Below are 24838 nucleotides of genomic sequence, written 5' to 3' on the forward strand. Positions count from 1 at the left end.
CGAGACGCGACGAGGTAGAGGGAGAGAAACGCATGCGAGAAAAGGTCGTAAAAGATAGTCTATGTACAGAATCGTGCGAAAGGGGAAGAACCTGAAAGTGAAGCGAAAAGAAGAAAAGAGGAGAGGGAGAGAAAACGAACGAAGGGAGGGAGGGAGAAGAGAGAGACTCGAACGCTCAGTGCAACCAAACTTTGGGCCGAACGTAATCCTTGGTGTGATAAGGCATCTTTCCAACCTTTCAGAGCGACGAAAAAAGAGAGTGGGAAGGAGGAGGTCAGCGAGGCCGAAAAGGAAAGAGACGCGAGAGGTTGAACGTACCTCCCAACCTTCGACGTCCTTCATGATGATCCTCTCCCTCTCCTTGAGAGCCCACTCTCGTCTATACTGATCTCGCTCGTTTTCTGCCATGAGGAAAGGGATCATGTGGATTCGAGCCCAGCTGTTTTCACGCTGGTTCTCTCTGTTCAAGACATAGGGTCAGTGAGCTCTCGAGGAAGAAGGAGAGAGAGCGAGATTACCGAACTCACCGGGTCTCTGCCCTACTCTTCTTCCCGTAGTGATGTCCGAGAGTGGTTAGGAATCCTGCTGTAGCAAAGACGAGCAGACCCGAGATTCCTTTGAAAGGGAGGGAGCGTTTGTATCGAACGGAACCGTAGCCTTGAGGAGGAGGCATGTCCTGCTTGTAAGGGATCGAAGGGAGCGATCCCGAGTGGGTCGAAGGGGAGAGCGACACTGGGAGAAGGTGGAGAGGAAGAGTCAGGACGAGATCCGAGAGAAGAGTCGGATCGAATCCAGAGGGAGATGGGATGGGATGGACGGAGAGCGGGGAAGGAAGGGAAGCGAGAGAGAGAACTCACTCTTTGCGAGAAAGTAACGAGATTCCAAAAGACTGGTTCCGATTAAAAAGCTGTCCTATGAGCGTTTGGAGGACGGCTGGATGGTCACGGAGCCAAGGGGAGGGAGGGAAGAGAGACGGAGGGAGGGAGGGAGGGAAGCTGGAGGTCGACGGTGGGGGAACGGAGAGGTTCGAGGTCTCCAAGTTGATTTGGTCTGGTAAATCTCGTAACCATCCTCGAGCAATTTTGTGATCCCGGTGATGAAGAAACGGAAGGCTTCGATTCAAGAGAAATATCAGAGCTGAACATCGTGCGAAAAAAAAAAGAGGGAAAACAGGTTCAAACTCCTTGCTCGTCCTATCGTCATCTCACCTCTTCCTCTCAAACGTCCAGCATCCCTTTCAATCAAAGTCGACCCACCTTCCTCCCTCCCTCTTCCCCTTCGTTCCATCTCTATCTCTGGAGGAAGATCTTCTCGACTCGCTTCAACTACCATGGACGACGACGAAGGAAGCTCTCCTTGGGCGGACGCTCCTTCCTCCCCTCCTCCTCCTTCCTCCTCTCGACCTCAAACTCCTTCGATAAGAACATCCATAGACGCAGTCTTTGACTCGCCCTCAACCACCACCATCCCATCTTGTACGGTTCATCAGCCCTCCCCTCTCATCGCTCAACCTTCCTCCTTTCCTTCACCTCCCAACGACTTTGAGCAAGAGGAGGAGGAGGACGATGGCTTCGACGACTTTGACGATCCTCCACCAGCAGGAGAAGCTGCAGTAGAGGACGCGTTCGGAGGAGACGATGATTTCGGAGACTTTGGGGATTTCGACCAAGATGCAGGAGGAGAAGGGTTCGACGAGGTTGAGCTCGAAGGAACAGGAGGAGATGAGGTCGCGACTTCTTCGACTTCCTTCGTGGCTCCTCCACCACCACCGCCTTCCTATGTGAGCTCAGAACAATCTCTTGACCTCGTGCTAGAGTCTCGTATCTGATGAGCTGAACCTTTTTCTCGTCTTTCCTCCCACAGACTCCCCTTCACCTCTCGCCCTTCCCCGACGCTCAGACCCTCGCTTCAACCGTCCAATCCATCCTAGCTCCCATCTTCCCTGATCTAGATCCGGATTCGCAGATGGGCTCAGAAGATGTCAGGCAAGTTCCTGGACTGGGTCAGGTTCTGGTAGACGAGGAGAGGTGAGTCTCTTTCTTCTTGAGCTCGTCTTGTCGGCGAGGGAAGGAGAAGGAAGTGAGCTCGGAGCTGACATCCTTCCCTCGGTTCTTGTCCTCGTTGCGAGTAGTCGGAATCTCTACAAAAGCTTAACGTCGGTACCGCCTCTAGCTAGGCTGGACTGGACGAGAAGCAGGGTGCGGAGAGAGCACTTGATCACTCTGGGAGTGCCAGTCAATCTCGACGAGGTTCGTTTCCTCCTTGCCTCGTTTCCTTCGTTCCTTTCCTCCTTCAAAGCCTCACTCTTCTCTCTCCTCTCCCAGGTCGCCTCAACAAAACCTCCTTCCCTCCCAACCCTTCGTATCTCCACCCTTCAACAACAATCCTCCTCTTCCTCCTCCAATCTCTCGACACCTAGCCACGCGCCAGATCGTCCAACTTCAACCCCTCCAGCTCCCCGTCCGAACGCTCCCAAAAGATCCAACACCGTTACCGGATCCTCTTCCTCCACCTACCGTCGTAGCATGTCTGCTACTGTCGCGACAGGAGCCTCGGCAGCTCGTCCTAGCGGCTCAGGAGCCAGCACTCCCAATCAACGTGTCGTTGGACCTGGAACAGACGTGGATCTCAGTAAGGTCAAGGGAGGGCAGACGGATAAGACGTACGGGCTGGGGACGATGCCGGAGATGGATTTGAGTGCGGCGAAGGAGCTGTTGGATGTCCCCTCGGGTGAGTTTGCTTTCTTCTCTCTTTTCCTTTCCCGACGCGTCTCGTCTCGTCTCGTCGTCTCGCCCAAACTCATCTCATCATTCGCCTTTTTTTCCCTTCTTGCTCTTCGACTTTTGCAGACTCCCTCTCCCTCCTCTCCCTTCCCTCGCTGCAACAACTCCACTCCTCCCTCGAACAAACCACCGCTTCCGCCTCCGTCCTTCTCTCCTACCTCCTTCAACTCAAGGACGCCCAGCAGCACGAAGCTCTCATCTCCAATGGACTCATCGGAGAGCTCATCAACGCCCAACGCTTGGCCATGACGGCGGGCGCTGGAAGTGGGAGTGGCGGTGGAGGAGGCTGGAGAAGGAGCGTTCAGGTCGGGCAGGGGAACGGGAGGAGTCCTGGGAGGTAGAGATGATGATGACGTTGAGTTATCGCTTCTTTCGGCGGGAAGTTTCTGTGAAAGACGAATGGGCAAGGAAGAGATCGAGAGGAGGAGTGTTTCGTTCGGGAGCTGGCAGGCCTGAGGGAAGGTCGAAACGTTCGCCTCACCTCTGTTTGATCTACGGGCTTCGAGAAGCTCGTCGACTCAACTGCAATGAGTCGTATTCCTTTCGGGTGCAGCATCGTCGTTGTAGGCCATCGCGATCATGCGCTGTGAGAGATTTCAAGAGGAGGGGCGTGGGTTTTCGGACGCGTCTTACAACCTCCTCCTTTGAACAACGTTGCTGCTTCCTCCATCAACGGCAGGTCAGTTTCACGTCGCTACGCTTTCTTCCTTTCTTTCGCTGAACAGCTTGTCTTCGCTCTCACCAGACAACTCCAAGCTCGGGATCCGTTGCGTGTTTGCGACTGACTTCTGCTTTCTGTCTCTTTTCAGTCCCACTGTCTCGTCCGTCGTATCGTCGTCTACCTCGGGTGCTCAGTTGACTTTCGCTCGTTCCACTTTCGTACTCGTCGTTTCTCCGTTATTCGTTTTCTTCGCGTCGCCGATTTAGCTTGGGGACTTTCTCTCGTCGCTCCTTGGCCGCTTCTTCTTCAGCTTAATCTAGATTTGCGATAGAATTCTTGACAGTTGATTATACGTCGTCGAGGAGAACCAAAGAGCTGAAGCGTCGCAAGACGCCCCTTGCCTAAGACCCTTCTCAAGCCCTTCTCCTCTCTCGTCTTCACCACCTCTTGCACGCTTGACCGCCGTAGAAAACAAAACGTATCATCAAGCCCAATACTTTGTCTACCAGACTGATTTATGGACTGCTAAACAAGCCAGACCTCCTGAACCTCGGAACCCCCTCGACCTCAATCTAAGCAAAGAACTCCTTGACGACGACGCAGAACGCCGCGATGGTCTGGAAACACACAACGAAAGAGGAACAAGTCAGCTGAAGTTCGAGAAAGAGACGAGAGAACGGGAGGAACGAACCTCCTTCATAGGCTTCTCGTCGAGCGTGGCAAAGGCGAGTCGGAAATGTCCCACCGACGCGTCGCTCTGGAGGCCAGAGGAAGAAGAGGTAGAAGCCATGTCCTCCTCCTTGGGAGCTCCGGCCATGAGACCGTCTCCGACGAACTGCAGGGAGGAAGAAAAGAAAGGAAGGAGGAACGATCAGTCAAACGACGCGTCGTGCGAGGGGGAAAAGGAGGGCCAAAGAAAACCCCGACGTACCATCCATCCGGGAGCAACGAGCACCTTCGCCTCAGCGAGAGCAACGAAGAGTCGATGCATGACCTCGTTCGCATCCTCCTTATAACTCTCGCTAGCGACATCGGAGCGACCGTTCAAGGAGGGATGGGCGTCGAGATGCACGTCGATCCAGACGAACATTCTGAGAAGGGTAGAGAGGAAAACAAAGGTTGATGTGTCAGATCGGGCTACAGAAAGATACGAAGCGCAGGAAAGGGTGGACGGCGAAGAGAGAAACGAATAACTCACCCAGCGGTGGGAGGCAGGAACGAAACGATCTTCTTCCCCTTCCCCTTGCTCGAGGAGTTGTAAACCGAGACCTTCTCGTTCCACTGCTCGTCAGCGAGAGAGCTAGCGGTAGGTTTGGCGTAGGCGATGAGTCGAGGAGCGGGTGCGGAGGTAGAAGAGAACACGTTGTAGGCGAGCTGGGAGGGTCGGACTTCAACGTCGAGGCCTTTGATGAGGGAGGAGATCATCCAGTCTCGTCGTCGACCGTACCTACAGGAAGCAGAATAGGGTAGGAGGGGAAGGCAGAGATCAGCGGCGAAGAAGAAAATGAAGAGACTCGTCGTCGAACATGACGTCGAGGATCGTCGCTTCTGCAGAAGAAGGACGCAGGAAGAGCACTCACTCTCCTCGAAGACCTCTCAGCCATCTGAGCCATCCTCCCATCCCCCACGTTTTTACGATGAGGTTGATCACCAAGACCTGAGTTGGGCCGGAGGGTTGTTGAGTCGACGTCTCCGATGCTCGCAAGAGACGCTCAGTGAACAAAGCGTTCGAGGTTGTCCATCCCAGACGACAACCAGGGGCGATGGCTGTGAACCGAGGTAAGAGGGAAGGGGAGTTCAGATACCAGGAAGCTCAGAGGGAAGGAATGAAAGAGAACGAACTCTTCGAGAAGGTGTCGATCCTGATGACTCGCTGAGAGAGAGAGCAATTCGGAAACGAGGAGGAGATGATCAGCACTGCAAGACTTCACTCGAGGAGAAGGAAAGGCATACTCACTCCCTCGTGATCCTCCTTGAGGTAAGACCTGCCCAAAGCGTTGATGAAGACCTCATTCCTCTTCTGCTCGGAAGCCTTGGGATCGTTCTCCTCCTCCGATCCAGGGGCATCGACTCCGTAGGTTCCGAAGTTGAGTGCAAAGTAAGGATCGTCCTCGACGATGATGATCTGTGGCAACAGTCGAGAGAAGCGAGAACAAAGTCAGGGCGAGCAGACGAAAGGCGCGACCCTAGGGAAGAACAAGAGAACTCACGTCGTACTTCGAAGCGAGCTTATAGATAGCTCGTCGTCGATCGTCAGGCAAGACTGTTCCAGTTGGGTTTTGTCCTATGGTGATCGTGTCTGCGGAAAGAAAGAGGAAGAAACAAGCTCAGCACCGAAGAGAGAGAGAGAGCGAAAGAAAGGCGAAACGACTCACACATCACACGAGGCCGTCTCCTCCCTTCCTTCACATCGTCCCAACCAGCAAGCAACTCCTCCAGAGCCTCAGGGATCATTCCAAAGTCGTCCATCGCCACAGGAACGGGTCGAACTCCCATGGGCCAACCAGTCTTTCAAGTGGAAAGAGACGACGAGAAAACGTCAGTCGTCGACTCGATTCGGCTCGAGAGAAGGACAGGACGAGACAAAGACTCACCTCGAGAGCCGAAGGGTAGGTGTAGGCCTCACAGAGGATCCCATCTCCCTTCTCGCAGAGGAGCTGTTTTGGTGGAAGGAAACAGAGAGGAAAGAGAGACGCGTCAGATCGCGTTGGCGGCTTGGTCCGGATCGGGGAGAGAGGACGACGTCGACGAGAAACTGTTGCTCTTGAAAGGAAAGAAAGGCTACTCACCTCAACGATCTTGTGGAACCCATCAGTGCTACCACAGTTTAAGATGATATCGAAGTCGGAGTAGGAAGGAGGGATGACCATCTACAACACCAACCGAAACGAAGTCGAAAGTTCAGCCCACTCGTTCAGCCCTCCGCTCCTCTCCCTCTCCTCGACTCACCAAAGTCCACTCCTTTAAGAACGCAATCAGCTCCGCACTCCCTCCACCTCCACCGTACTGGAGAGCCGTCGAAAGCTGGAGTTCTCTCGGGTTGGACGCGTACTTCGGAGTTTCAATGAACTGAAGCCCTTTGTCGAAGAGGGTTGCGATCCAGCTCTTGGGTTTAGGGACAGGGACGCCGGAGGGAGCGTAGATGGCTGGATCGAGAGTGAGGGAGGAGAGAGTTTCGAAGGGGAAGAATTTCGAGTTGGGGAGGCCTTTAGAACAAGCAGAAAGCAGGAGAGTTCAGCGAATGAGAGGGAGGGAAGGAAGAGAGGTCGGTCGACGAGCTCGAGCGCTCGTTTTGGTTTCGCTTCTTCTGAAAAGTATACATACCTCCAGCGAGGGATCGAATGGAAGAATCTCCCATGTATCGAATCAACTATCGCGAGCGTCGTTCAACACAAGGAAAAAGAATCAGTTCCAGCTCTCTTCGCTTGCTGGCAAAGAAAGAAGGGAGCTCGGAGGGACGCACGCTCTTCAAAGGACTTGGTCGTCTCGAGGTTGAAAGCGTAGAGAGATGATGCGACATGTCGAGAGCTTTAGGGAGATCCATCCGACGAGGGGAGAAACCGTTGTCCATCTTGACTGTAAAGGGAGAGGGAGGGGAGGACGTGGTTGGAGGAGAGAGGAGAGGAGGGAGAGGAAAGGTGACCAAGCGTGTGGCCTCGGACTTGCGCGAAAGTTTGAGCCCGAGATTTTTGTTTGGTTGAGAAGAAGAGACGGAAAGTTTTCCAAGTGAGGTTTCGGACGATCCGAAAAATGCTGACGAGCTTTCCTTCTCTTTCTCGAGAAAGAGTGACCCTGCTCGCTCGCTTTCTCGTTCGTCTTTCTCTCTTCTCTCTCTCTCTCGTCCCTCTCCCCTTCCTCCTCCTTCTTCAGTACCAAATTCCACGTTTAGATCACCCCTCTACACCCTCAAAATATACCCTTACTTAGTTATCCGAAACACTCTTCCTCAACACCCTCACCTGCCTAGCAACCATCTCCCTGCTCGGTCCTCCAATCGCGTTCCTCTTCTCCACGCTCTTCTCGAAATCAAACACGTCCGCAAAGACGTCCTGCTCGAACTTGGGGTTGAGCGTGAGGTACTGCTCGAGCGTGAGTTGGGAGATGGAGACCGAGGTGGCTTCGGCGAGGGCGACGGCTTTTCCGGAGACGTGGTGGGTCTCACGGAAGGGAACCTGCGCGAGGGGAGGAGGAGAGGGAGGGAAAAGGAGGTGGGGGTCAGTAAAGGGAGAGTGGTGAGTGAAGAGGAGGGCAGAGAAGGAAGGACTGGAACTCACTCCCTTCCTGACGAGGTAATCAGCAAGATCGGTGGCGAGCATGTCCATCGTGAGGGCTCCCTCCATCTTCTTCTTGTTGATCTGTAGGATTTATCAATCGGCGAAAGGAAACGAGCGAGTCAGCTCACTGGTCTTTCAGAGCTCGACGAGAACCCAACAAAGACAAAAGGGAAAAGAACGAGAGACGGAAAGGACAAGAAGACTCACAGCAAGAGTTCCAACAACTCCCTCGAAGATCCTCAACGAAGCGGAGAGGGTATCAACGCAATCGAAGAGAGGCTCCTGGCACTCCTGGAGATCCTTATTGTAGGTCGAAGGGAGTCCCTTGAGAGACATCATGAACCCTGACATCTGTCCGAAGACTCGTCCGGACTTTCCTCGAAGGAGCTCGAGGGAGTCGGGGTTTTTCTGTAGGAGCAAACGACGCGTCAAGTCAGCGGATGGAAGGGAAAGTCGAGGGAAGAATTACCATGTGGGACGAACCTTCTGAGGCATCATCGAGGATCCGGTGCTGTTCGAGGGACGCGAAGGATAAAGAGAGGTGAGCTCGACCTCTTCGTCCCTTCGCCAACCCAGACCCAGACCAAATCAGAAAGCTGCTCACGAGTACGCATCGCTCAACTGCACGAACCCAAACTCAGCCGTCGAGTAAATGATCAAATCCTCCGCCATCCTCGAAACATGGCCCATCGTCGACGCTCCCCACTGCAGAAACTCGACGATGAAATCCCTATCTCCCGTGCCGTACAACGAGTTCTCCGCGACCGAGTCGAACCCGAGCTCTTTGGCAAGGAAGTCTCGATCGACACCGAAGGGGTTTCCAGCGAGGGCACCGCATCCGAGAGGGAGGACGGAGATTCGAGGGAGAAGGGCTGAGAGACGAGTGAGGTCGGAGTTGAAGGAGAAGGCGTGGGAGAGGAGGAGGTGGGACCATCGGATCGGTTGGGCTCGCTAGGAGTTGGTAGGAAGGCGGAGAGGATAGTGAGTTGGCGAGGGTTGAAGGGAGAGGAAAGAGGGAGAGAGGGAGAGAGAGGGAAGGACGGGAGGAGAGAAAGAAAGTCGAGCTCACCTGGAGATGAGTGTAACCAGGCATCAAGACGTCGACCTCCTTCTCGGCTCGATCAACCATGACGGTGATGAGATCCTTGAGGTACTTCTTGATGGTAGAAGCTTCCTCGAGCTATCGAAACAACAAACGGAAAGAGAGTCAGCGCGGAGGGAAGGGATTCTCGACGAGCTGGGAGGAGATGAAGCCCGAAAACTCACCAACCAAAGCCTCAAATCAGTAGCGACCTGATCGTTCCTGCTTCGTCCGGTGTGAAGCTTTCCTCCAATGTCCTTGCCGACAATCTCTGAGAGTCGTCGCTCGTTGGCGGTGTGAATGTCCTCGTCGTCGGGTTCGGGAGCGAACTGAGAGAGAGGGAGGGTAGAAGAGAGCGGGTCAGCTTCTCCGGCGTATCTACAACATCTTCGTAAAGAGCTCCTTCAGCCCTCATAGAAGCTTTAGAGCTGAAAGCACCTACTCACCGTCTTAGTCTCCCACTCCTTCGCGACCTCTCCCAATCCTCGTTCAATCTCGTTGGCCTCGTGCTGGGTGAGGATTCCGACCTTGAGAAGAGCCTTGGAGTAGGCGATGGATCCTCGAACGTCAGCGAGGTACATCCTCTGATCGTATCGGAGACATTGCTGTGAAGAAGACAAAAGGACCAAGGAGGAGGTGGTCAGGTTTCGAAGGGAGGAAGGAAGGAAAGAGCTGAGCTCGAGACAAGTTGAGTCGGAAAGAGCTACGAACGTTGAACTCGTGCATGAGAGGATCAGTTTGACCTGGAGTAGCATAAAGAGAAGCGCGATAAGGGGATCAGCATGATCTCCTCGAGCCAAAAGATCGGTAAAGAAGAGCTGGAGAAGGAAACAAAAAGGGAAGGAGGGTTGGGCTGACCTGTGAATCGGCCTCCCCAGAGCTTCTGCTTGGTGAAATCTCCTTTGGCTTCCTATAACAGCAAAGATGATCAGCCCTGCTCTCTCTAGACCTTTAGCCGAAGAGAGGACTCACGGTCATAGTTGTAGAGTAGGAAAGAGAGATTGAAGGGGTTAGAGCAAAGGAAAGAGGCATGACTCCAATTCCCTTATCGGCGGTCCTGTTCCTTGATTTCGGATGCTCTTGATTCGCCGAACTCTAGTACTAGCAGATATCTGAGGTTTGCGTGGGAACCTTCTTGAGAAGCAGGTCTGGAAATCTGGAATTCACGAGCTGAAGGGAAGAATTTCCTCCCTGCTGTTCGGCCGACGAAAACGATGAGCTCTCGAATTTCAGCCCTCGGTTCCTCTCTTCAACGATCACCATCTCCTTCTTTCCTACTACTCTTCCACCTCCTTTCTTCGCCTCAAGGGAGCATGGACAAGCTTCTCGGATAGCCCTTCGCTGGATTTGGACCTTCTAGTACGGCGAGGGAGGCTTCCAGGGCCCAAAAAGAGCTCCCTCCCAAAGGAGAGGGTCGAGATCGTAAGTACGATTTTCTTTCTCTCGCTTTCCCTCGTCTATACAAGCTGTCGCGTCTAGTAGATCTGGACTTGAATGCATGTACTCCTATGCCTCGAGGACCTTGAAGCTCGTCACTTTGAACGAAGAGGCTGCACGACGAGCTTGATCGATGAGCTCGAGCTGACCTCTTCTTCCTCCTCCTTCACCCCCTTCGCGTTCTCCAACAGCTCTCCTCTCCTGCTCAAGCTGAGAAGAAAACATCTCCTCGAGCGCTCACTTACAAGCCCGTCAACTCTCTACGCTCGTCCTTTTCCCTCAACACCAAGGCCATCTCTGCCCTCCAAACCCGTTCTCGTTCCCCGCCTCGCTTTCTTCCTTGTGAGCTCCCTCCAATCTTCTTCCCCTCCCTCTCCTTCCCTTCTCCCCTCCGTACCACCACCTCCTATGATTACACCCAACCGAGGAAAAAATTCTCCCTCGACCTTCGTTTTCTTCTTCTTCTTCTTCGCAAAGACGTCGACCGAAACGAAGTCCAGAGGGAGTCGATCAACGCAACCTTCCCCTTCCAGACCCACGCAGGGTCAAGGTCAGTAGGGAAGGATGAGAACAATTCATAAAGGCCCGCATGATTCGACCACTACATTTCTGCTTTTTGGGGTTTGGGTTTGAGGCGATGGAGCGGGAAAGGCTAACTTTTGTTCTGTTCGAAGGCAGGTCGTCGAGGTCGCGTCGTTTCCACGAGCTGGATGGGAACGTTTTGGCCCTAACAGGATTAGTTCACTGGGGACAGCAACACCCGAGATTCACTTCCTCTTGAATCATTCGCTTAACACCCTCCCATCGTCCAATCGTGAGTTCTTCCCCCTCTCTCTCCCCTTCCCTCCCCTCTTTCCACCCACCCAACCCTTTCCACCCAAAATGATTACACCCCCTCACCGGAGTTGGATTCTCCCCGTCGAAACCTACAACGAGCATCGTCTCAAAGCGAGCGCTCGTTTTCGTTTTCGACGATCCTCACCGACCACCCTCCCATCTTTCCGCTACCTTTTGAGAGAGCGTTCAGGAGGGATGCGGATCTTACAAAAGGCCAATGATACTACACTAGTCTACACTGTTTGAGCGAAAGAGCGAGAGGGGGAGAGAGGAGAGGAAGAGAGACGGAGGGCTGAAGCGCTTTCTTTGGGTTTGGCTTTTGGGTTGGTCGTTGTTGGAGACAGGTTTCGAGCTAGCTGCTGCTCAGCGCATGGACCTTTGGGCTCAACTGTCGTCGGTTGGGAACCTCGGCCTCGACGGGGACGGAGGGACAAGATAAGGAGCGACGAGCGAGAGAGGGAGGAGGGAACAACGCGTCGCGGGCTGAGTCCAGTCGAGGCTAGTTGAACGTAGTTTATCTCCACTGAGCTCGATCTATCGCTTTGAAGTCCACTTTGCTCATCAGCCGCGTTTTGTAGAGGTTCGCACTTTCGACGCGAGAGAGGGAGAACGAGACGAGAAAACGGACGTCTCGTCTCAACTTTATTGAAGATCAACGCTTCATAACGATCAATTTACCGATCCGCAAATCTACGACAAGCTAGCTCCAACAAACTTCTTGACGGTGCAGAATCCATCCTTAGTCCTGATCCTGTGGACCTCTCCCCCGTTGGCCTTGTCGACCCAAGCGGCCTCGAGGGAAGGAAGGGTGGTGAACCCAGGCTGGATGGTCTCGAAGACCTTCTTCTTGGGGTTGAGGACGTCGAGGGGAAGGGCGTCTGATGAGAAACGAGGTCCAGGAAGCGTTAGAGATGAAGTGAGAGAAGGAGTGGAAGGAAACGAAACGAAACGAAACGAGGAGAGGAGAAAACTCACTCTCGTACTTCTCTCCCTCAAAGTAGATTCGCTCTCCGGGCTTGGAGTTGGGTGGAGGCTGAACGAACTCAATTCCTCCGTCCTTGCCGTCGGCAGAAGAGGCCTGGGAGGAACGAAAAAGAACAGAAAGAGAAAAGAGAAGAGGAGGTCAGCTCGGTTGATCTCGTCGTTGCGTGTAGCGATGGAAAAGAGACGAGACGAGGATCAAAGGAACGAGGAAAAGATGGACGAAATACTCACGCAAAGAACCATGGAGTAGGACTTGATACCTCGCATAGCGACCTGGGAAGACGAGCGCGAAGAGGAAGGGGATGAACGACGCGTCAGAACGAGAACGAGGTTCAGATGCTCGAGAGCGAGTATTCGGCCGATAAATCTGAGGCTGGGAACTGACAGGCTTCATGTTGAGCTAGAAGAGGCAAGGAGGAGTAAGAGGTCAGCAGGAGATCCCAGAACGAGAAACGAGGAACAGGGAGAGAGACGAACGACGACCACGATCCACTTGTCCTTGACCTCGTCGATGGACATGTAGTTGACGAGACCAGAAACGATGGTCCTAGGCTCAGCCTCTCCAACATCGACCTGCTCGACGTAGAGAGAGTCGGCGTCGGGGTGCTTGGCGACTGTTGAGGACGAGAAACGCGAAAGAGACTCAGTCGACGTCGCAACGCAAACAAGCTCGAGAGACGGGAAGGGAGACATACCGGAGAGAATGTGTCCGACCTGAAGAGAAGTACAGCTGAGGTTAGTCTACAAGAGTACTACGAGAGCAGGATGAGAGACGAGACTCACCCTGAGATCAATCATCGAAGGCATAGGTCCGGTGGGCTCAGGAGCGGCAGGAGCCGCGGGTCGAGCCTTCTTCTCCTTCTTCTTGGTGTTGAAGGGCTTTCCCTCAGCATCGACAGGAGCAGCCTTAGCTCCCTCACCTCCTCCGATGGTCATCTCCTTGACCTTCTCTCCCAATCCAGCGACGGCAGCTCCGACGGTTCCAACGGCAGCCTGAGCAGCGACGCCCAACTCTCCGATCTTCTCCGTCACGGTCTCGACGGTCGTCTTAGCGGTCTCCTCAGCAGCAGCGACGACGGGCTTCTTGGGCTTCTTCTCCTTGGCCTGAGCAGCCTTCCTCTCGATGGCGGGAAGGTTGTCGAGGTCGAAGGTGATGGGAGGGAAGGAAGGAGGGATGGGATCCGAGGAGGTGAGGATGGAGGCGAGGAGAGGGTGAGATTGGATGTGAGAGAGGTATCGGGTGACGGAAGGAGTGATGTAGTATTCGGAAGAGGGTTGGACGGCCTGCAGAGACGAAAAAAAGAGGTGAGAAGAAGGAGGTCAGACGAGGGAAGGCACGGTTGAGCTCGGAGGCGAAGGACGATGAGAGAGAGAGAGAGCACGCACGAAGATAGGGTGAAGAACTCCGTAGGTAGCAACATCAGCGACTGTGAGTTCCGAGTTGAAGAGGTAGGTGAGAGGAGTGAGACGCTTGTCGAGATCCTGGAGGTCAGACGAAGAAGGGAACGGAAGGGAGTCAGAACGAAGGAAAACGGTCAAGCTCAACCAACGAGTCTTGTAGACCGCGGCAGGTGAAGCGATTGATACAGGTGGGAAGAGAGAGAACGGGAGACTAGGCTGGACTTGAGGTCTGACTTCAAAACATAGCGATCCGAGTGAATCAAGGTCACTTTGTTCTGAGGTCGAGGTCACTTTTTGACCTCTCCTTCCCTTCCTTCCTCCCTCCGACGTTCTCTCGCCATCCCAAGCACCCCCTTCTCTCAATCCTGTCGAGAAATATACACTGGACCATCCTCCCTTTGAGCTATACTCCGAGTCTTGTTGTCTTCGAATCGCAAAGACAATCAAACTGACCTTGAGATCTCCAGCTCCCTCGGCCTCGACCTTCTTGACCCACTCCTCGACGAGATCCTGGTCCTTGGAGGGAGCGGGAAGGACAGCACCAGCAGCGGCGACGAGAGTTTGAACCTTGGCGGTTTGGATAGAGGTAGTCATGGCTCGCAGGTGGTGACGGAAGGGAAGGGTGGTGGTGGAAGAGAGGAGGCGACGGAGCATGGAGAGAGAGGGAGAGGAAGAGCCAGAGCGATTCAAGTTTCGCAGAGGGATGATCGGAGTTCGAACTCGCCTTACTGAAAACTTTGCATAGATCAGACGAAGGATTTCCCAATTTGAAGCACGATCTGTCGTGTACGTATGTATCGTCAAAAGCTTATCGACCCAGCAGACCCCTCTCCGTCCCGACCGCGACGACGACCCATCGATCTTCCCTCGCTCTCCCTCCTCCTCTTTCCTCAAGATGACGACTCGATCCGAGGTGGTTGGATCCTCCCTGCTGAACGGAAGGAAAAAGAGAGAACAAGGAAGTCAGCAACAGCTTCGATCTCCTGAGCCTGCCGCACTCTTCGACGCGTCTCGACTCGACGGGAAAATGAGCTTACCTCTCCCTATTCGCAACGACAGGTTCAGATGACCCCGTCTCCAGCTCTCTCTACCTCTCCCAAAAGTAACTGGAGGCGAGAAGGGAGAGAGAACGTGTTCAGCTTCGCGTTTGACTTCACCGGCCTCTCCCCTTCGTTCGACGAGAGGAAAGACGACGAACCTTCGACTCAACCCTCCGACCTCACACCTCCCAACCCAGCGTAGTCCTTCATCCGTCAACCTGAAGGGAATATAAATAGAAAGAGAGGCCGGTCAGGAACCGAAGCATTCGAGGGGAAATCTGCTTGAGAACGAGAGGGAGAGCTCACCCAAAACGAAACCAACTTCCTCCCCCTCCTAGATCTCTGCGACGACGACTTAGAGTCCTTGAGATGCAGCGGTGAGGGGAGCTCCTGATCTGTTGAAAAAGTAGGGGAATGGGGGAAGAAGTTGATCGATCAGCGAGCGAGCCGACCGAAAGAAACGAGAAAGAGAACGAGAAGACGAACCGAAGGAAACGCTCGAAGGGAGTCTTGATCGACTTGACGGACCTGAGAGGCAGGAAAAGAGTCAGCATCAGCAACTTCCATATTTTGAGATACCGAGGCGGGAACCAGGGTATGGTTGTAGGCGAGAGGGAAAGAGAGACCACGAACCTCGAATCGAACACGTCGAGATCTATTCCTCCGAAGGCGAGAGCTGAGCGAACCTCCTCGACGGGACAGTCGCGGAGTGAATTGAAAGGAGTCGCCTGATACGAATCCTCGTGAAACCTATAATGGCAGATCAAGCACGGCGGACGACTGCTCTCCCCAAACTCCTCCGTCCTCTTCCCAACCTCCTTCAGCTCCAAACTCTTCTTCCCTTCCTTGTCGCACTCCACCCACCCCGACCAGGACGCCATAGGTTCATCCCCACCAAACTTCCATAAAACTTCCGTAGACGCAGGGAGGTGAGGACCGAGGAGTTCCAGTCGACGAACGTTGAGTCGCATCTCGAGGTTGTTGAGGCCCGAGAGTCCTCCGACGAGAGGAAGATCCGTCTTGAGCGAAGGTCGATGGTAGTACATGAGCTCGAGGCACTCGGGCTTGCAACCGATGGTGACGTTGAGGCTGAGGCTTGGGGTGACGGTGCAGAGGAACTCGAGTTTCTCCAGGGAGGTGAACGCGTCGAAGGCGGAGAGGGTCGCGTCCTGGAGGGAGAGAGGAGAGAGAGAGGAGGAAAGAAAGTTCAGCGAGAGTCCCAGAACGATTGTCGAGATGGAGATGTACTCACCCAGTCCTGAAGAGACGAGATAGAGAGCGGGAATCGAGAAGTCAGCAAGACGAGACGCGTTCGACGAACGAATGATCAAGGCGATGAGTGCGCACCTGCCACCCAAAGCTGTCATCAAAGTAGCACGACTTCAACACAAGTTTCTTGACCGTACTAAAGACCCGCCCGAGCGAAATGATCATCGCTCGACTGACGGTGCACTGGTCCAACACGAACTCAACTCTGACCGTCTCTCCGTCCCCTCCCAACCGCTGTTCAACAATGACCTGCGCGACCGGCACCTCGCTCCACTCTCTGAGGAACTGCTCAACTGATTCCTCGGAAGATCCAGGGATGTCGATCCAGTTCGCTCTCGAGAGGAAGAACGTCGGATCCTCCTCCCCGTCCGTCTCCTTCCTCATGTCGATCGAGATGGCCGCCTCGAGGGAAGGGTAGAGAGCTGAGAGGGTACTGCTCCAAGGGAGTATGGCCTCTGCTGTAGCTGGATCGAGTACGATATCGAGGTAGATGAGGTTTGGGAGGAGTTGGATGAGGAAGGGAGGAACGACGTGTGAGTCGAGGGAGACGGAGGTAGAGCTGACGGTGTCCCCGAGTTGCTCGAAGCGAGATACGAGTTCCGATCCAAATCCGTTGCTGTCCAAGCCGAGTTCGAGTTCGAAGGCGAGAGGACGAGGAGGAGGAGCGAGGGAGGAGGATGGGAGGGAGAACGCGTCGAGGGACAAGGTTGACCGATTGACGACGACACCTTCTATACAGACTACGGCGACAGACGAGTTGGTTCGAAGAGCGGAGAGGATGGATCCGACGAGGAGCCAGGGAGGGAGGGTAATCCTGTATAGATTCGGCATCTTTTCGAGGGCGTAGAGGACGAGATCCAGGAGGGAAGGCCCAACGGAAGAAGGTTGCCCTGTCGTTGAGAGGACGAGCTCTCTGGGTGTCAGACAAAGGAAGGTGACAAATCAGCTCAAAATCTATTCTTTACGATGCTCAGAAGAGTAGGGGAGGCCGAACCTGACGGCTGAGGCGACGCAAGGGTCGTCTGCTCTCGCTCGAAGGAGTTCCAGCTGAAGCGAGTTCGAGATGTCGACCTCCAATTCCCTGTAGTAGATGCTACAGCTTACCTGCGAGAGATGACGTTGGAAGAAGCGCGGAGGTTCAGAAGGCGTTCGGAAGCATAGAAGGAAGAAGGAAGGAGGGAGCGAAAGGAAGGACTCGAGAGGGTTGAGCTCACCGCTCTGAGAGCCTTGCAAGTCAGAGCAACTGAGAGAAGGTCGTCTGTATTAAGGAAGCCGAGAGAATGTAGAATCATCTCTGTAGGGAGCTGCTTCCATGAAACATAGGCGAGTCAGCTCAAAGAAGGAGAGAGAGAGAGGGCGGAGGGAGGAAGGAAGGGAGGAAGGGAAAGGTGAGCTCGCACTCACTTCGAGAAGCTGGCATCGTCCCTTCGCCTGGAAATAGGGAACAGATAGTCAGCTCTTATTCCTTGGTGAAGGAGCCGGGTCCGGACTTACCATCCCAGTAGTCTGAATCGTGCTTTCCATAGTTCGTTCGTTCCTCGTGGTTGAGGATCACAAGAAGAAAGGAGAGGGAGGGAGGTTCGAAGCTCAACCGAATCTGCCGCCGAGATCCGCCTCCGTTCTCGCATGTTTTATCCTTCATCCAGCAAGACGATATCACCGTCAAAGTATACTTTCACTCAATCTCATCCACTCTGAGCTTCGAAGGCATCGATTTTCTTCGTTTGAAAGCCCTCTCGCTTCATCGCGCTACCTCTCTCCACCGTTTCGTTCTTGGTTTCGCCACCAGTCGTTCGGCTCCCTGATAGAATGGTCAGCTCATGTGTAATAACTCTTATATACAAAAGGCGAATGTGCTCTGTTCTCAATTCGACTAAAGTTCGAGAGTCCGTCGCGTCCCCTTCGACGCGTTGCGATCGCTGTTCCTCTTCTTCTCCCTTCTTACCCCTCGTATCCAACCTTGATCTCTCCTGTCGGATACGAAAGCATTCAATGCCTTCACTGGTAGTCTACGCACGAATTCTCTCGACACTGCGTTTCCGTCGTTTGGCGACGCGTCTTTCTCTCGCCCGTCTCCATCTCCCACGCACCTCGAACCGAAACAAAAGAAATTCATGATCACGGACGAAAGCAAAGAAATCAAAGCAAAGCTAGGTACCAACGCCCTCGCCACCCCAATCCACGTCCATCGGTCGTCCATCGGTCCTCCCGTCTCTCGACGCGCCTCCCTTCCTTCGTCGCTGCATCTCCCATCTCCGTCGACGCTTTTCGCCTCCAACTTTGCGAAGGTTCGAGAACCGAAGAGTGAGCAGAGCGTGCGGGACAAGAAAGGAGAAAAACGATGCGAGCGTTTGGGCGAGTGTGATGGAAAGCTAAGAGCTACATACATGAGGGGACAGTGCGAGCGAAGAGCAAAGCAAAACGAACTGAGCAGCAAAATAAAACGAGAAAAGAGAGAGAGAAGAGCATAAAGGGAAAACAAATGAGCAGAAGCAACCGAAAGGGAAAGCATATGGAGGAAAGAACGAGCTGCGACGAAAGAGGAGCACGAATGTCAGCTTTCGACGTTCGACGCGTCTTTCCTTCTTCTCCGTAGCTCGATTGCAGAGCTCAAACTCACCAAAAAAAAGGGCCACCGTTCTTCCCACTCCCTCCCTATCTCACACCAACAAAGCACGAAGCGAGACTCAATGCCTAAACTCGCAAGTAGATCCCTTCGCGCACCTGTTTCGATTCGAACCAAACGCAAAACAGAAAACCAAAGTCAGCTCTTCGTCTCTTCTCGTCCCAACTCCCAACCCAACCTCAACCCAGAAAACTAATCGAAAGGAAACTCACCTCCCACTTGCAAAGAATCTACAAGGAGGACCCTTCTTGTTCCTCTCCCTCTCTCCCTGCTGATAATCCCTCCCTCCTCCTCCTCCTCCCTCTCCCCAAGGCCTCTCCCCTCCCCCGTCGTGCTGCTGATGACGACCCTTCTTCCCACCTCTCTGCCCCGCACCACCAGAGTTATCCCCACCCTTCCTCTTCCCACCTCCTCCTCCTCCGAAGGAAGAATCGTGCATCTGCTGCTGAGGAGGAAGAGGACCGTTCCCGTTTCCTCCTTCTCGGTTGTACGACGAGGGACCAGGACCTTGGTTCTGTCCGTACTGGTTGTTACCATAGGACGAAGAAGGAGGAGGGTAGTCGGGGTTGTACTCGTTGGGAGGTGGGATTCCAGGATAGTAGGACGACGACGGAGGAGGAGGAGCGTAGGCATTCGACGACGACGACGACGACGAGGAGGGAACGGGAGGAACGGATCTGCTGAGTTGACTGAGGATGGAACCGAGATCCATTGCTGCTAGTCCTACTCCGAGAGGGACTGCTGCTGCTGTCGTTGGTGGCGGAGGAGGGAAGAACTGTTGAGGTTGAAGAGGAACGACGGCGGAAGGAGGAGGCGAAGCGTTGACGATAGCCTCGTAGAATCTCGTTTCTGGACCGTCCTGGACGATACGACTAGGATCTGGTTCGGCTGGGGAGTCGGGGATGTCGGAATCGGAGAGGTAGATGGTCTGGAGGGTTCCTGAAGTGACGGCGAGTTGTTCCGACGCGTGGAGACCGGTGTAGGGGTAGATGTTTTGGAGCATGTCGGGGGTGACGAGAAGGGCTGGAAGCAGAGTAAAGGAAGGTAACGAAGATGCGTCAGTTTCGAAAGTTTCAGTAGTCCAGCGAGTCGCAAACTCTGGGACTCGAGAGACGAAAACGAAAACGAAGAAACGAAACAACTCACGTCTCGGCTCGTACCAATCCACCATCTCATCCTCAATATCCTTCATCATCGACAGATCCACCGCCTCTCCTCCTCCTAACGCTCCATGGCCCTTCATCGACCTTCCCTCGTCCTTATCCAACTGAGCCAACGTCTGATCGTGCGTCCCTTCAAACTGAATCTCCCACCCAGCCTTCTCAAACACCCTCACGTCCTCCAACCCTCGATCCGGTCGAATCTCATCCCTCCACGTGATGGTCTTCTTCCTTTTCCCACCGCTGGTGGTAGCTCCGGATCCATCGACGGCTGAGATGGGTCGTTTCCCGAGCGTCGACGAACTCGCTCCGGTGAGGGAGAGGGCTTGTTGGAAGACGTTGCTGGAGGAGGAGGAGGAAGAGGGGGAAGCTGCTGGTGCCGAAGCGGTAGGTTTAGGTGCTGAGGAGGCAGAAGAAGCGGTAGCGGTGGTGGAGGAGGAGGAAGACGAGGTGGTAGGAGCCTTCTTGACGGGAGCGGCGACGGCGGGTTTGGCGAACCACGAGGTGTCGGTTTTGGCTGCTGGACCTGAAGGTTTGCTTGCTGCGAGCTTGGAGGGTGGTTTGGAGGTCGAGGAAAGTTTGGCTGCTGAAGACGAGGAGGGTTTGAGAGTCGAAGAGGTGGTGGGTTTGGTTGAAGTTGAGGAGGAGGAGGGTTTCGAAGTCGAGGAGGATCCGTTCGACGTGGAGGTTTCGACTTTCCGTTTCTTGTTGCTACCTGTAGGAGGAGGAGGAGGCGAGAAAGAGCGGAGAAGGGGAGAGTCAGCAATCGAGACGCAAAGCAACAAAAGGAGAGAGGCGAGACGATGTGTCGACCTTCTTCGTTCCCTCCTCCTGAGCTCGAAGCCGTCGGGGTGATTCCGAGGAGTTTCGAATAGGAATCCACGAGCGACTGAGCGAGACTTCGTACTTCTACAAATTCCAAGATGAAGGCGAACGAGCGAATCAAAAGGAAGAAGAAGAACCAAGCGAGTCAGCGATCCAATCTCGACGCGTTTCGCCCCGAACGAAAGAAACCCACTCACTCTCCGACAACGCCGAATTGTTCACCACCTTCCCCAGCATCCTAGCAATCGTAAACTTCTTCTTCTTGTCCAGCAAAATCTCCTTCGTCACCTCCATCTTCTTGATCACCTCCAAGAGCACCACCGCCGTCGCTCTCCACGGTTCACTCTCCTTCGCCGTCAACCCTTTCAACCACCCGGCCAACACGTCCATCCCATCCGGATGAGCCACCCACGCCGCGTAGTAGCGACTGTTCCCAGACTTGTTCATCGCGTGAAGGATCTCTGAGCGATCCGAAGCGGGGATGAAAGGTTGGAGGGCAGGAGGAGGAGGAGCGAGAAGAGCGATGAGTCGGTTGGTTGCTGCTACGGGCGATTTGGCGATGAGAGCGTCCGAGAGGTGGGGTCTGTATTCGGATTGAGGGAGGTGGGAGGTTGCTGTCGGGGTGGTGGTGGAGGAAGGTGAAGCTGCTTCGTCGGGTGCTGGAGAGGGAGATTTCGATTTGGACTGGGAGGAGGAGGACGCCAGGGTTTGGATCCTTGGGAAGGAGGCTTTGGCTTGAGGAGCGGCAGAAGAGGGAGGAGGAGGTTTCTGGAGGAGAGATGGAGAGATGGTTGTCGGTTGGCAGGCGGAAGAAGAGGAGGGTCGTGCTGAGAGGGAGGAGGGAGGAGGAGGAGGAAGTGCTGGTGATGGGTTCGGTTGAGGAGAGGAAGAGTTGGTCCGAGAGGTTGTTGCTGATTCCGTCTGTTCCTCATCTCGAGCGATCCGTTCAGGTCGTCTAGAGTAGCAAGTAAACGAAACAAGAGGAAGAAACGGTCAGCAAAGAGGCTCCTCCTTCGTTTCGACTCGAGCTCACACTCCCTCCTCCCTCCCTCCCTCCCTCCCTCCTTCGTTCGTTCGTTCCGCCCTGTAACTGGTAAGATACACTAACTGTAAAACGACGTCGTCTTCATCGTGACCAGCGATAGGATCTTCGTCCTCTTCTTCCTCCTCGATAAGGATGACTTCATGTTCATCGTCCGAGGAAATCACTCCTCCGTCGATGGCAGCAGCTCGTCCGGCTCCTCCTTCCTGTTTCGTTTTAGCCATGGCTTCGGGGTCGGCGTCGAGTTCTGTTTCATTCCAAGAGAGAAAGAGGTACGCGGTCAGTTTTCGTTTCGTCCTTGTAGGTTTTGAGGAAGAAGAACAGAGTGTAAGGAGGTCGTCGAAAGCTCCTCCCCTCGCCACCACCCTCGTCCTTCCCATCTCCTCCCTCCCTTCCGTCCAATCGTCCCCATCCAGCGTTCAAACGCACACCCAGAGCATCGCTACACCCGCAGCTACGCAATCAAACTGGCGTGATTCTCCCTGGGAGGACGCGTATTCTCCCAGCGAGGGTTCGTTTGGTTCGATCCGGATTCGTTGTTCGACGGTTTTTAAGGACCTCGTCTTTTGGTTGTTTCTCAAGAAGAGCCAGTTCGATTTTGATTGTGTTCTTTTTTTTTTGTTATAGTCAAACACAAGCAAAAGGAGTAACTTCTTCGGTTCTCTACGGTTCGCTGTGGGTGGGAAGGGGGGAGCAAAGGGGGGAGGGGGTTTGGAGAAGGGAGGAGGAAGAAGGAGGAGGGAGGACTCGACTGACCTTGTTGAGCGTTTGAGGTTGGAGATTGAGATTGTTCAGATTCTGAAGGATCCTCGACTGTGACGTTGATGGATTTGGCTCGAGCAGTGATGTAACTCTCAGGTGTCTGATCAGGTCGCTGCAAAGGAGAAGAAGAAGAAGAAGAAGGTCCGTCAGCTGGCGAAGGACGAAGAGAGAAGGGAGAGCGAGAGAGCGTTGGGAGCTCACTATAGGGAATTCTTCTAGTTGTTTTGTAATCCAATCTGGGATTACGGAATCGGAAGAATGACAGAGATCAAGCACTCGTTGGCGTAGATCCATAAACGGAGGACCGAGGGCGAAACAAGGAAGAGGAAAGCTAATCGAACAGGGAGGAGCGGAACAAGGGCAAGAAGTCTCTCTTTGTTTCCAAAGAAGCACTAAGCAAACAGCAGAGGACTAGCTAAGAGAGGGATCTGAGGTTGATGATTGAGATGGGAGTTCCGTTTGTTCGTTGTTGTCGGTCGAGGTGGATTGGGGAGAAGGGAAGGAAAGGAGGAAGGAGGTGGTGCTGATGGTTGGAAGGGAAGGAGCGGAGGAGAGGGAGGGTCCAGTTAAGGAAATTCTGGACCCGAAAAAGGGTAAAGGACGCAAGGACTGAGTCAAGGCTAGTTTTCCTTTCAACCTCCAACTCCTTCTTACTCCCTCCTCCTTCCTTCCCTTTCCTTTCCTTACCACCTCCCTACCCTTTCTTCCAATCAAACTTGAAAATGGTCAAGGTGAGAAAAAAAAACTCTCTCCTCTCCTCATCCATCCTTCCTGATCTATACAAAACTTTCAAACTAACTTTCTCCCTTCTCCTCGTTACCCTCCTTGCCCTTCCTCTCCCCTCTTCTCCTTCCTATGGAAACCTTTCCCGTGCCCTCCCATCCATCCATCCACCTTCGCGTCGACGTTCGTTCCCATCTTCCCTCCAGGCTGAATCTTCCAAGGACGGAGCTGCCGCTCAGGTCACTCCCCAGATCACTGTACGTTCTCTTCCTTCTCGAGCTCATGAGCTTTTTGGGGGCGGGTCTTCTCGAGACTTCGAAGGAGGACAAAGGGACGAACGAGGTCGAAGGAGGAAACGCGTTCCTTTGTTTTTCGTTTCCTCCCCTCCTCCTCGACTTGACCTTGCGTTCTTCGATCTCGAGTCAAACACGAGGCAGGACTTCTACAGACAGACCTTGATCTCTACATCTCGTCATATCTCATCCTCACTCCTCCAAAAAGCTCTTTCGAAAAACTCAAAAGCTCACCTCCCTCACTCTCTCCTCTTCCCTCCCACCACAGCTCTCCGCTTCCTTCGCCACCCTCGCCGACGCTCTCATCGTCGCCTCCCAAGCCTGCCGAACCTTCGCCAACGTCTCCGGTCACGACCAGGACCCTGCCGCTCTCGCCGCCGTCATCGCTGGGATCAAGGCCTCAGGCATCTCTCTCGGAGGTCTCGGTGCCACTCCTGGACGAAAGGGACCGGCTCCCAAGACTGCTGAGCAGGAGGCTCGAGCCGACAAGAAGAGGAAGCGAGCGGAGAAGAAGGCGGCGAAGGATCCCAACGCTCCCAAGCGACCTGCTTCCGCGTACTTGATGTACCAGAACGAGGTCAGGGAACACTACAAGGATCTTCACCCCAAGGTCGCTTACCAGGAGGTCCTCAAGTTGATTGGAGACTCGTGGAAGACCCTTGCGGAGGACCAGAAGAAGGTGAGTTCTCGCTCTGGGGTTTCGTTTCGGAGGAGAGTGCGAGGGAGGGACGAGACGCGTCGAGTTTGGGGTTCTTCGGACGAGAGCTGATCTCTTTTCCTTCGACTTCTTTCCTTTTCGCTTTCTACTCTCTTTCGTTTACGATTCTAGGTCTACCTCGACCGAGCCTCTGACTCCATGGACGAGTACAAGAAGGAGGCTGAGGGTTACAAGCAGGACCCTACCGCCGTTCGTCCCTTTTCTTCCTCTCGTCCTCCCTTGCCTCCTCCCTTCCCCTACCTCTCCTCCCACTTCTCTCCCACGTTCTCTTCGTCACCGTTTCACCTTTCCTTCCTCGTATCTTTCTGGTTCCCATCTCATCTTCACCCTCAACTGACCGCGTCCCTCTCTTCTCTCGTTTTCGCTCCTTCTTTTTCCTCAGGCCGGAATCCAAGCCGCCATGGCCGCCACCAACGACGACGACGAGGATGAGGATGAGGATGAGGACGACGAGATCGAGGAGGCTGAGGAGGAGATCCCCAAGAGCCCCGAGTCCGCTTCGTCGTCCGACGAGGACGAGAGCTCATCCGACGAGGAGGGTGAGTCTTTCCCGTCTCTCTTGCTTCTCCAACTCTCTTCTTCTCCCATCCCTCCCTCCCCCTCCGCTCTCATCCTCGAAAGCATCTCACTGACTGTCTTTCCCTCTCTCCATCCTTTCCGCTCGTCCTTCAGCTCCCGCTCCCGTCCCCGTCAAGAAGTCCAAGAAGAACGCTACCCCCGCTGCCGTCCCCACTCCCCCCGCTAAGGTCGCTAAGGCCGCTCCCAAGGCTGTTGAATCCGCTAAGAAGGCTAAGAAGGAGGTTAGTGCAGTTCCTTCATTCTTTCCTCTCCTCTCCGAGACGAGACGAGACGACGACGCGTCGAACGAACGAACGAAGACCGAGTGCTGACCTTCCTCCCCCTTCCTCCCTTTTCTTCTCCT

General features: G+C 54.2%; 10 protein-coding genes across 10 annotated transcripts; 3 read left to right on the plus strand and 7 right to left on the minus strand.

Moving 5' to 3' along the window:
* Positions 1–15: 15 nt before the first annotated feature.
* BDY24DRAFT_356222 (GRIM-19) lies at positions 16–1031 on the minus strand. Its single transcript, XM_076637798.1, has 4 exons — positions 858–1031; positions 528–732; positions 319–460; positions 16–235 (listed from the first exon to the last, which is right to left on the minus strand). Coding segments are annotated over exons 1-4 (408 nt in total). The 5' UTR covers positions 859–1031; the 3' UTR covers positions 16–175.
* Positions 1032–1330: 299 nt separating this feature from the next.
* BDY24DRAFT_372632 (uncharacterized protein) lies at positions 1331–3124 on the plus strand (the record flags this gene model as incomplete). The annotated part of the gene is made up of 5 exons (XM_076638209.1): positions 1331–1780; positions 1864–2027; positions 2132–2249; positions 2325–2730; positions 2850–3124. The coding sequence occupies 5 exons, from the start codon at positions 1331–1333 to the stop codon at positions 3122–3124; spliced, it is 1413 nt and encodes a 470-aa protein (XP_076492411.1).
* A 717-nt stretch (positions 3125–3841) lies between these two features.
* On the minus strand, positions 3842–7191 carry BDY24DRAFT_224478 (pyridoxal phosphate-dependent transferase). Its single transcript, XM_076636582.1, has 14 exons — positions 6908–7191; positions 6769–6814; positions 6394–6650; positions 6234–6314; positions 6039–6101; positions 5820–5952; positions 5655–5743; positions 5402–5569; positions 5287–5317; positions 5025–5211; positions 4643–4891; positions 4376–4535; positions 4136–4279; positions 3842–4061 (listed from the first exon to the last, which is right to left on the minus strand). Exons 1-14 carry the CDS (start codon positions 7013–7015, stop codon positions 4017–4019), a joined length of 1761 nt encoding a protein of 586 aa, XP_076492412.1. The 5' UTR covers positions 7016–7191; the 3' UTR covers positions 3842–4016.
* Positions 7052–9803, minus strand: ARG4 (argininosuccinate lyase ARG4). The gene is made up of 11 exons (XM_076637799.1): positions 9772–9803; positions 9658–9709; positions 9511–9542; positions 9246–9404; positions 8985–9128; positions 8788–8898; positions 8323–8669; positions 8202–8229; positions 7926–8126; positions 7719–7799; positions 7052–7616 (listed from the first exon to the last, which is right to left on the minus strand). Exons 1-11 carry the CDS (start codon positions 9775–9777, stop codon positions 7368–7370), a joined length of 1410 nt encoding a protein of 469 aa, XP_076492413.1. The 5' UTR covers positions 9778–9803; the 3' UTR covers positions 7052–7367.
* A 1911-nt stretch (positions 9804–11714) lies between these two features.
* Positions 11715–14111, minus strand: ARC1 (Arc1p). Its single transcript, XM_076642430.1, has 9 exons — positions 13912–14111; positions 13444–13539; positions 12841–13341; positions 12753–12771; positions 12535–12671; positions 12443–12457; positions 12289–12330; positions 12049–12151; positions 11715–11951 (listed from the first exon to the last, which is right to left on the minus strand). The coding sequence occupies exons 1-9, from the start codon at positions 14050–14052 to the stop codon at positions 11764–11766; spliced, it is 1242 nt and encodes a 413-aa protein (XP_076492414.1). The 5' UTR covers positions 14053–14111; the 3' UTR covers positions 11715–11763.
* A 384-nt stretch (positions 14112–14495) lies between these two features.
* Positions 14496–17022, minus strand: BDY24DRAFT_403856 (uncharacterized protein; the record flags this gene model as incomplete). Its single annotated transcript, XM_076642431.1, has 10 exons — positions 16982–17022; positions 16762–16871; positions 15846–16680; positions 15751–15756; positions 15118–15667; positions 15095–15097; positions 14985–15011; positions 14805–14893; positions 14657–14676; positions 14496–14564 (listed from the first exon to the last, which is right to left on the minus strand). Coding segments are annotated over exons 3-8 (1379 nt in total), but the record flags the coding sequence as incomplete, so codon positions are not given.
* Positions 17023–17863: 841 nt separating this feature from the next.
* On the minus strand, positions 17864–19204 carry BDY24DRAFT_224894 (uncharacterized protein). Its single transcript, XM_076636585.1, has 3 exons — positions 18606–19204; positions 18388–18491; positions 17864–18296 (listed from the first exon to the last, which is right to left on the minus strand). Exons 1-3 carry the CDS (start codon positions 19024–19026, stop codon positions 18147–18149), a joined length of 675 nt encoding a protein of 224 aa, XP_076492416.1. The 5' UTR covers positions 19027–19204; the 3' UTR covers positions 17864–18146.
* Positions 19205–19694: 490 nt separating this feature from the next.
* On the minus strand, positions 19695–20991 carry BDY24DRAFT_224892 (uncharacterized protein). Its single transcript, XM_076636584.1, has 2 exons — positions 20576–20991; positions 19695–20462 (listed from the first exon to the last, which is right to left on the minus strand). The coding sequence occupies exons 1-2, from the start codon at positions 20823–20825 to the stop codon at positions 19726–19728; spliced, it is 987 nt and encodes a 328-aa protein (XP_076492417.1). The 5' UTR covers positions 20826–20991; the 3' UTR covers positions 19695–19725.
* A 435-nt stretch (positions 20992–21426) lies between these two features.
* On the plus strand, positions 21427–22081 carry BDY24DRAFT_403874 (uncharacterized protein). The gene has a single exon (XM_076642432.1). It carries the CDS (start codon positions 21556–21558, stop codon positions 22045–22047), a length of 492 nt encoding a protein of 163 aa, XP_076492418.1. The 5' UTR covers positions 21427–21555; the 3' UTR covers positions 22048–22081.
* Positions 22082–22801: 720 nt separating this feature from the next.
* BDY24DRAFT_224799 (uncharacterized protein) lies at positions 22802–24689 on the plus strand. The gene is made up of 5 exons (XM_076636583.1): positions 22802–22907; positions 23052–23162; positions 23467–23877; positions 24028–24455; positions 24589–24689. Exons 1-4 carry the CDS (start codon positions 22905–22907, stop codon positions 24346–24348), a joined length of 846 nt encoding a protein of 281 aa, XP_076492419.1. The 5' UTR covers positions 22802–22904; the 3' UTR covers positions 24349–24455; positions 24589–24689.
* The last annotated feature ends 149 nt before the right edge of the window (positions 24690–24838 follow it).

The sequence above is a fragment of the Mrakia frigida genome (assembly GCF_051309035.1).
Source record: "Mrakia frigida strain ATCC 22029 unplaced genomic scaffold BDY24scaffold_48, whole genome shotgun sequence".
Classification (NCBI taxonomy): domain Eukaryota; kingdom Fungi; phylum Basidiomycota; class Tremellomycetes; order Cystofilobasidiales; family Mrakiaceae; genus Mrakia; species Mrakia frigida.